At 41.7% G+C, this 10,656-nt stretch overlaps 1 protein-coding gene across 22 annotated transcripts in view; it reads left to right on the top strand.

The window, feature by feature from the left end:
• The window catches only part of Sox6 (SRY-box 6), a 689,373-nt gene extending 679,562 nt beyond the window's left edge, over positions 1 to 9,811 (top strand). For all 22 annotated transcript variants that reach the window (XM_004634909.2, XM_023719279.1, XM_023719289.1 and 19 more), the window contains one exon: positions 3,898 to 9,811. In XM_004634909.2, the coding sequence (XP_004634966.1) occupies positions 3,898 to 4,201 (304 nt within the window). In that variant the 3' untranslated portion in view covers positions 4,202 to 9,811. The remainder of the gene's footprint in view (positions 1 to 3,897) is intronic.
• Positions 9,812 to 10,656: the final 845 nt, after the last annotated feature.

Below are 10,656 nucleotides of genomic sequence, written 5' to 3'. Positions count from 1 at the left end.
AGATTCACAAATTGCTTGTCCCACACATATGCATACCTACACACATGACACAGTCTATACATATAATATATAATGAAATGCTAATCTTGGTGTTATGAATGAAAGGAGGTGAAGCTCAGAGGAAGACAGATTATTATGCATTAGGACCAACCATGTGGGCATTCTTGAATTTTGGACAGGCCAGGTTGGCAGGAAGTAGATTTCTGTTTTAGTATAAAGGGAAGCATGTTGGGTGCTGGTAGCAGTGCGTGGGGGTGGGGTAGTGGAATGTTCTACTATAAAAAGAGAAATTTTCCCTGTAGTAAAGAGAATGTAAGACAGACAGGGTACAGCAATATTTTGGGAAGACTTGAAAGAGAGGCTTCTTCAACTACAAGTAGCAATGCTCACTTAATATTCCTTGTCTCTTCCTAGGCTCATAATGACAATAAGATAGCAAGATCAGCAGGACAGTTCCCTTACAATTTCACATTCATAGAATCAGTTTAACTTTAAAGAAGCCTCAGATATTGTGCATCTCAAATAGGCAGCCCCTGTCAGAGTCCTCTGTGGTCTGCTTGGGGCCTCTAGAGCGGAGCACTCCCTGCCTTCCTGCTTCCTTTGAGGAACACCCCTTAATACCAGGAAGTTGTTGACCCTTCTTCACTGAGCCAAAATCTGCCTCTTTGCTACTTTGTGGGCTGGTTTTTGCCATCTTTTGGAACAAATCCTTCTCTTATTCATGAGGGCAATTGTTCAAACCTCTGAAGACAGTTCTATTCATATCTTTCTCCATCATCTTCCTTCATACTTCCATTCTCACTGTAGGATGGGTAGCGCATGTTTGCATGTGTTTTTTCTCTCATTCACTCATTCATGTATGCAAGGGGCACTTACTGAGTGCCTCCTCTGTGGCAGGCGTGGTGTAGCCTTTGAGTAAGCTATGTTGGTAAAAATTCTCGTACTCCTGAAATTTACATTCTAGTGATAGAAGTTAGGAAAATAATGAGTAAATGAATAAATGAATATAAAATAATGAAAAATACTTTAGAACAAAGTAAAATAGGAAAGAGAGAGAGAGTTGTATAGAATGGAATATAATTTTAAATAGAATGGCCACAGAAAACCTCACTGTGATGGTTTGCAAAGACAGAAGAGGAAAAACTCCAAAGCGGGTGAGAGGGTGGGTCATGCAGACATCTGAGAGAAGGAAGCAGGACAAACTGCAAGTGTGCAGATTTGGGGAAAAGGTTGTGGCTGGCTTGCTTAAAAAAAAAAGAGAGGCCACAGTGACAGAGCAAAGCAAGACGAGAAGGTGGGAAGAGTAGTAGATGGTAGGCAGCCCCAGGGAGTCACACTGTAAAAAGACTTGTAGGCTCTTGCTAGGGACTTGACTCAACCCTGAGTGAGATGAAAAGACATTGAAGACTGAAGCTTCATAGGCAGAAGAGTGCTGTGTGGTGACCCAGTCCCACTGTATGGGACTTGCCTGAAGAGAGAGCAGCCTACAATTCCAGCTAATCATATTAGAGCTGAAAGCGGCTTGGACCAGGTGGGTAGGGGTAGAGGTGGTAGGAAGTGATGTACTCCCCATGGAGAGCCCACAGGATTTGGTGATGGATTGGATATAGGATTTAAAAGAAATATGGGAGGCCGGGAAGATAGCTCAGTAGAATAAGCGCTTGCCTGGCAAGTACAAGGGTCTGAGTTCAATCCCCAGTTCCGTGAAAGAGAGAGAGAGAGAGAGAGAGAGAGAGAGAGAGAGAGAGAGAAGAAATGTGAATTGAAAACAATTGTCTGAGCAACTGAAAACATGAAATGATCATAACCCAAGATAATGGGATGGTTGTGGGAAGAGTAGCTATGTGGGAGAAGAGTCACAAGTTCAGTTCTGAACCTAGAAGTTTGAGATGGTTTCTCTTCTGCCTCCGGATCTTCAGCACTCTTACCTGTATCATATCAAGTTCTTCCTAGAAAAGCTCTTCCTGAGACAAAACTGTCAGTTATAGCAATAACTTCCCACTCTAGCATTCACACCCAAAGCCAAACAGTTGCTGGTACCTGTGGTCCTCTGCAGAGCTTCCCCGACGTTGCTTTCTCCGTGTGGGGCATGGTCTCTGGAATGGTACCCCTGCCACTTGAGACTTCAGATTTCAGCATTGACTGGGGCATAAAAAAGACATTTTTTTCCAACACTAGAGTATAGAGTTTTTTTAACCATATATATATATATATATTTTTATCCATATATATATATATGAGCACTGATGTTTTATTTGCTTATGTTTAGCTTTTCATTACCAACTTAACATCCAAAAAACTGAGATATGTGAAGCCCAGCTTAGGAGACCATGATTCTGATTCAAATTATTGTGTTTTCTCTTTTTTTAATGAACAGAATATATTTCTTGAGGGAAAGAAATCTCCTGTCCAAGAGAGGGACAGGAGGGTGGCCTGAGCGGGATGTCCCCTATTGTGTTTTCTTCTGGTAGTTTGAACTTGCCCTTCTCACTACAATCTTAACATGTTTTAGAGAACTTGTGACCTAAGGAGATTGCAACTCCTGGCTGTGGAACTTGTGTAGCCTTATACAACCTAAACTCTCTGAACCTTAATTGATTACTTCATCTGTAAAAATAGGGAAAGGATACCTCAGGCTTAATATGAGGATGTAACAAGATAATGTAAAAGCACCAGAATATAGCGGTGGTTTCTATTCTGCTTCCGGACCTTCAGTGCTCTTGCCTGTATCATATCAAGTTCTAACACCAGTTCTAACACATACTGGGAGCGCAACTTAATTTATTCAGTACACATGTAGGTATAGAAATTTAATTTAAAATACTCTGAAATATTTATCCCTTTTTTTTAAATGTACTTGCTATAGGGTCTCATTACACAGCTCAGACTCATAGTGATCCTCCTGTTTTCAGCCTCTCCAGTGCTCCACCACACCCCCAGTCTTAGCGGCCTGCTCAGCGTGCCTGGGGCAGGGAGGTGTGGCATGTGATGTGGGGAATCGAACCACAGTCCCTGCGCTTGTCTAAGCAGGCCTTTAGTCTGCTGAGCCATCTTGCTAGCCCTAGTTATTTATTCTTTGTGAAAAGAAAATGTCCTTTGTGAAAAGAAATGTATCCTCTGCTAGTTTACTTTGGCCTGCAGAGTTTACATTGGGTTCCCAAATTGGGAAATCTGTAAAATGGGTTAATATTGCAGTAAAAGTCCAACTATGTAAAGCTTTTACTCACTACATTTGTAATGTGATGAAATAAAACATTTCTATCACAGTTATGCAAAATCAGGTACAAATTTAATGGCGCATTCACTGCCTCCAGCAAATTAGCATGAAATTTAATTTGTGTTAATTTACTCAAAAGTTAGGTTACAAGAAGTGTATTGTTGTTAGAATATGATTTGGTGAGAAAGAAACCAGTATTTGATAAGAAGATGTTTCTATGCGTAGAGATAGAGTCTCGTCATCCATCTGCTCCCTTCAGGCAAGCAAAATTCCGTAGGAGAGCCCTAGAAATCGGGTCATCAGTAGGCTCGCGGTGGGTGGGTGGTGCAGGGCTCTGCGAAGTCAGGACCTTTGGGATACAGCAAGCTCAGGGGGTCTCTGTGTTGGATGGGCAGTGGAAAGAAGGACAGCATTCAAGCCAGGGGACAGGATAGATTCACATTCTCTCTTGTATTGAGTGCAAGGCCCTGAGGCAAAACCTTATATTCTTCATCTGAAAAAGTAGGAATCATAATAATAATATGTATCTCTATTCCACTTACATAGAATACAAATGTGTGCAGAACCTCATCCAGTTCACATGGCAGCTCCTAGTTATTATCACACTGCAGCGCATGCATAGAGTTGCTATCTAAAAGTCTTTCCCCTCTGTTTCATTCTATTTTTTTGAATCTATACAGGCAGCAGCCTCAGATTCCAATCACCACAGGAACAGGTGTTGTGTATCCCGGTGCTATTACTATGGCAACTACCACCCCGTCACCTCAGATGACATCTGACTGCTCTAGCACCTCTGCCAGCCCAGAGCCCAGCCTGCCGGTCATCCAGAGCACTTACGGAATGAAGACAGACAGCGGAAGCCTAGCCGGAAACGAGATGATGAACGGAGAGGATGAGATGGAGATGTATGAGGACTACGAGGAGGACCCCAAATCGGACTATAGCAGTGAAAACGAAGCCCCGGAGGCTGTCAGTGCCAACTGAGGAGTTCCGTTTGCTGAATGAAAATACTCTGACATTTCATCCCCCTCCCCAACAAAAGTTCTTAAAGAGCCCGCATGCATTTGTGGCTCCACAATAACATCAGCAGAATGGTCTTAATTGTTTCGTAAAGTGTGAGACAGATTAAGTTTTCCCTGATTTTTCATGAACTTGAGTTTTTTGTCGTTATTGTTATTGTTGTTGTTGTTTTTTAATTTAGGTGAAGACATATTAAATATGAGACACCAGGACTTGAAAACTTATCTCAACCCATAGCTGTCTTACAAGTCTTATATTTTTGTCTTACTTTTTTTTTTTTTTTTCTTTTGGATGTTGATAAAGGTTTAAGTTACTGTTTTAGATGGGGTTAAACATTCTCACTCAGGTATGCTGTGCCGGCCTACAGGTTGTGAATGTGTTTTTATTCTGAATTACTTTAGAAAACAACTGAGGAATTCGTGTTGTGAAGCAGGACAAGTCCATGGCGTGTGCAGCTGCATGTAGAACATATTAAAAAGGCCTCGGAATTCCATTTTTTTCTTTCCACATGTAGAGTTAAACTTTGAATGTGCCAAACTTTTTCGTAACTTTTGAATCTTAATATTTTGAAAGTCTTAAAGGAGACACTGCAAAGTCTTAGACAATCTTGGCATCTTAAAATAAAATAGCAAACCACACTTTTTTTTTTCCAGAACATGGTAAAGTACTCAGGAATCTGGAGACAAGATATTGTAAGGAACGAACCAGGTTGCCACAGTGCATGTCCCAGTTGTGTTTGCCTCTTGACGTGCCATCAGTGTGTGGCGTGTATGACACACACACACACACACCAGAGCCATCCCCTCACCAGACCCCCACGTGCGGTCTTCTCCGCCCAGACCGCCTCTCACTACATCCACGATCCCTTTGCCTTTCACCCTGACATTCAGTCTTAATGCATTTTTCTCTTAAGTAATTTATTCATTCCAGAATGTCAAGGGTCCACTTAATATTTATTTAAAAACAAATTGTTGGTGGCATTAATTTAAAGATTCTTGTTTTCACCCCACTTCCCGAAAGAACTTTTTGTCCCTTGTCACTTCCTTCTCTGGCTAGACACAAAAGATGTACATAGTGATTTTATGTCCCCAGAGCATCTGGATGCATTTCTGAAATGAGATACTATTAAATACCTGTATTATTGCTTACTTCAAAATGAATATCTATCTATCTGGCTGCAGGGCTATGCACTTAGGTCTACAGGTATGCTCTGAGGTTCACTGTGCCCTCAAATCTTTTGCCAGAATTTTCCCCCCTAATTCAGTTTGATTGTATCAGTGGCATTTCCCCTGAGTTCCAATCAGTAGCAAAGGTCAGCAGTGGTTGACTGATGGGCAGGACAGTTCTGTAGCCAAGAATGAAGCCCAGAGCTTGTGGGACATGTAGGAGTCTACAGGGAAGCTATCACGGGCTGGCACCTTGACACCGTGCAGCCTTGACCCAACTTGCAGGTCCTGGGAATTCTTTGCCAAATCCTGGTAAGTAAGAAGGCACGCGAGAGCCTCAAAGCAAAGATGGAGATGAACAGTGAGAATACATCCAGAGAATGAAAGAAAACCATAGGGAAGGAGAAGGGGGGAAGTACATTCCCTATGGGGCACGTTCCTACTGTTAACTCTGGATGACAGATAGTGCCTGGGGCAGCATACCAGCTCCTCTGACTGCCTCCCTGTCTCTGTGGCTTCATGGGGGACAAGCCTACACATAACCAAGACAAATAGCACTTGGGACCCAAGGAGCATTCTGGAGACCTGCAGCTGGGGTGGGAGGCAGTGAGGTTCCATCCCCCATCTCCAATCTACAGAAAACTCTAGGCCGCCATTGGGATCTTCTTGACCCCAGGACTGGTTGTCCAGGGACACCTCACTTGCCCAGAGTGGTTTGGTGGAGAGCACCAGTTCACAGGACAGTTCACCTCATGGGACAACCCAGAATCTCATCACCAGGACATAGGAACAGCCCCATCAGATTTCTTGAGCCATTTTGTCACTTGGAAGAAAATTGTATACCTTCATATTTATTTAAAGAGTGCTCCAGGCCATACCTAATAGCAATAAATAGGTTTAGCCAAAATGTCACTAGCTGTGTCATTAGCTGGGAGTGCTCTTTATAAGCTGTTTAAGGTACTGATAGGAATGTTTTATTCTTAATATTGATTGGGGATTGGAACTTTGTTCTTGTACATTTATTTCAAATGAGGACGAGGTTTTTTTTTTTCTAAAAAAAATGAGTATTTATTGTGTCTTACCGATTTCTTTGATTATATACCTCTCCTCAGTTCAGTCTCATGTTTTTTCTCTTTCCCTTTGGCTTTGCTCTCTTGCTCCTTTTTACTGTGTTGCCTAGGTAGAGTGTTGTATGGCTAGCATTGTATTGTATGTAATTAATTTTGCACAAAGGCGAACATTTAGCATAGTAGGTTAATTTTGTTTGTTTTTATGACCATGCCAAAATAATATTCTGGGCTGTCGGAGAACAAAGGACTGTTCTTTAGGACTGAAACTTGATTTTGCTTGTAGTAAGAAAAAGAAAAAAAAAAACACACACACTCACAGATGTTGTTTCGTAAGTGTTATAAGCACTGGATATAAATGGTATTTTTTATCACTTCTGACTAATGTGAAACTGTTGTACGAAAACTACACGAACAAAAGTCATCTGTTTCGACTCGTGTGGGCTTGCCTCACAGTTGCCGGATTTGAGTCATTTTTATGTCTTGTTATTTCATTTATTTATGCAAAATACATGTGTGTATGAATACTTTGTTTTAGCTCCAGCTCTGCCTCAGTACTGGGGTTCAATAACTTGTAGCCATGTTCTTAAAAATGAAAGGCTATTCAGGAACGATCTGATTGTAAACACCTCTCTCATTGGCTCAGATAGTAATGCTGTATTTGAATCTAAATTTTGTGCATATGCAGTGTATTTTATTTATTAGCCAAGATGGCTCTAAATATCCATGGAAATTAAGAATGACAATCATAGGGATCACTTCATTTTGTTTTCAGTGGGGCTTAAACAAAGTTTTTATGACTTTACCATCTCATGTTAGATTTTTCTAATTGTGTAAATATAACATAGAAATAGAATTTATTTTTGGTTCACAAATACTTAGTAAGATATAAGTTATGTATTTCCTTTTTGTTTTCTATTCATTTGTGTTGGTCCGAACTAAAAATTGACAAGTCACTGCACTTGCTGGGGACAGCGAGCCGTCAGCCACCATGAAGGCAGCATTTGTCCTGCAAAACCTTTTCTTTGGACTCTCATGCAGCATAGAACCCGTTGCCCACAGACTTGGATTTTTCCCTTTTTCTCTTCTAGAAAACTAATGAATTGAACATAGTAAATTTCCAGTACAGGCAAGACAGTTTGCTTTGAGAATTCACATAAATCTTCTGAGATCGTTCTGTGACCCTTTAATAGCAAGAAGCATGAATGCCGTTTTATAGGCAGACATCTGCCTCTGAGGTTGGCCATTAATAAAAATCCCACCATGCCAGTTACAATGAAAACACTAACCTTTCTTCAGTGCTCCCTATTTCATAGTATCTTTAAATTAGAGATTAAAAACTATCTTCATTCAAGAATTTACAAGATCAGGGTTTTCTTTGTCACTTGGAATAGGGACACTGGTAGACAATCTTCTCCTTAAAAGAAAAAAGAAATGGACTGTATGGAATAGGAAAGAAGGAGAAAAGGGGAAGAGGAAGAGGAAGGAAATGCTCCTCTGTGGGCACTGGTGCCAGGGCCAGCCATGTCTCTACTTCACTGGCAGATTCCAGCAGTGTCCTTTGTTGTTTTCCTGAGTACCAGCTCAGCCCTTCAGGAGCACATCAAATTGCTTCATTTGGTATCCGATGCCCTCCAGCCTTGACTGCAGGCCTGACTTTATTTTTCAGGGTCCTAACACCAACTCACAGGCCAAGTTCTAAATTAAGGTATAGGCTCACAATACTAGGGAACGTGTCCAATTCTGACCTCCCCAGGACAAGAGTACCGCAGGACCCTGAGGTGTTCGGAAAGGATCTGATCATTCTAGGACTGACACAGAAGGCTGTTTTCTTTACATGTGAAGCCAGGCTTTCTCGAAGCTTGCCTGTCCTGAGCCACAAGCCCAGGCATGAGCTGAAAGCAGGGACCGTGTCAGGGAAGCCCATCTCCCTCAGGAAGAAGGCAGCCTGGGGTCATCTGAACAACATAGCTGAAGCTGCTGCTCTCCATGTACTCGTTTTGCAAAGAACTGACCTCTACCAACTTGCTAGGGAAAGGCTAAAGAATCACTTCATAGTTTCAAACCATGAGAGGAGTCCTGTACCAAGTGCCAACAACTGCAAAGAAATGCAGCTAGAAGAATGTATTGAAATTATTACTGGGTCTTCCATTTTAACGAGAAAGTGACACACACACACACAAAAAAAAGGTTGCTGTAGCCTTGACTGATGTGCACATTTGTCCAAGGATTGAGTTGGCACTTAAGCTTGCTTCTCGAAGTATAATAATATTCTATGACCTCATTTGTCCTTTGACAAAGCACTTGCACCATTTCCTTGCGTCCTGCCCTTGACCTGTTTTATTCCTCAATAAACAACTTCTGTCTGTTATTCCTGCCGACCACGTTCTGTTTCTGCTGCCATACACTACCCAGCATGTCCCTGTGCTAGAATCATTGAAAATCTTGATATACAAACACATTTCCTTTTCATCCTTGGCCCATCTCTTTCTTTGGGGATAGATGGCTTTCTAAAAGCTCCTGAACAAGAATGTGGAATGCTGGCACCACCACCAGGGGAGAGGTAGAGGAGGGTGGGGAAGGAGGGAGGTAGCGTTCCCTGCGGATACTCTGCTACCTTGAGTTCTTGGCACTAGGGATGCTTTAAGGCAACTCAGTGGTGTATCTTGCTCAGCAGTTTCTCATTCCTGAAGAACCACAGCAGAAAGTGAGGCCTCAGTGCTGGTGCTCTTAGAGTGTGGGAAATGTGCAAATATTTAACTGTTGTGTATGCTGCACATTGCAGGTCTGCTCGCGTGCATTCTCCGTTTGTCTCCCTCTATCATATGTGTTTTTGCTTTTCTGAAAGTGCAGTCTATTGTGCCCTTCTCCAGCTTGTAGCAGACTAGAATGCTTAGCATTTATGTTCATTCATTATTGTATTTGCCATGTAAAATTTTTATTATCCTAGATGAGCTTATAAGCTGTTACTACATAACTTATCTTACTGTAACTCTTTTATTTCCCGACATTGTAATTTGTTTGTGATGTATATTGTGAGATTGTATTCTATGTTAATTTAATCAGCATAATTCACTGACATGCTGGACTGACATGCTGGCTGCTGTTTCAAAGTGTAAAGTTTGTGTAGGGCTGTTGGGACGACTACAACTCCATTGTCAAGGTACTGTGCTTTGGTTCCTATAGCAACACTGTGGGTGTGGCCCTTCAGACTCTAGGGACATTTAATACACCCTCAAGCAAATTTTAACTGCAGATTTTCTTTGTAGAAATTCTATGTATAACCGCAGGTACCTACTTGGCCCATGGCTGGTAACTATTTGGGCAATTAGAAAAAAAAAGTAAAAAACTAGTGTCTATTGCTGCTTTGAATATGTTTGAAAGTCTGAAAAATGTAAATAGTTTATCAAAAAAAATCTTGTACAGTCCAGTGTAAAGTTTTTAAATGACCTTAAGGGTTGCCATCACATCTTTCTCATACTCTCCTCTTGGTAATGAAAAAAAAAGTTGGCTAAGGATTCAAGAAGTGGAAAAAGAGAATTGCTTCAAATTTAAAGGAATGGATCATTGTTCTTAGCTTGGTTGCATACACAAACCTCTTGGATTTTGTTGTGCAGTATTGACGTGAGATAAAACAGCATTGAATAATCTTTCAGTGGGACTTTCCAAGTCTTCCCCTCCTCTGCCTCATAATTAAGGGAAAAGACAAAATCGAAAGACACACTGTCTTTGTCTCTCCTGGTGTATGTTGGCACCTTAGCTACTTTTTTTTTTCCTTTTTGCACAAGGTGCTTTCCTGATATGTTAGACATGCCATCGTTGGGTGATAATGTATATGCCATGATGGGGCGCAGGCCCACAGGGGAGTGTCTATAAGAACTGCCTATTTATGCTCATTTACCTCAAGACTGTCCTCTCTTACCCTAATCTAGTTGTCATCACTCCATCTTTTGTACTGCTGTTGACACTTACCAATTAAAGATAAATTTTGTTTTATGACCTCTGTGTTCAGCCTGGTCTGTGCCCTGCGAACTCTTCTCCCCTCATGGAGCCCAGCAAGCCTGGGTTGGCCTCTGCCTGCCGAGGGAGCCCACAGAGCTCCCAGCTCCCTGGCATGGCTCCTGCCTGCTAGAGAGAGGGCTCTGGGTGTCCTGAAGCACGCAGTCCGGAATGATGCTTCATTGTG

The sequence above is a fragment of the Octodon degus genome, unplaced genomic scaffold, assembly GCF_000260255.1.
Source record: "Octodon degus isolate 3935 unplaced genomic scaffold, OctDeg1.0 scaffold00067, whole genome shotgun sequence".
In the NCBI taxonomy this organism is placed as follows: Eukaryota; Metazoa; Chordata; class Mammalia; order Rodentia; family Octodontidae; genus Octodon; species Octodon degus.
This window is presented reverse-complemented; position numbering and strand designations above follow the sequence as displayed.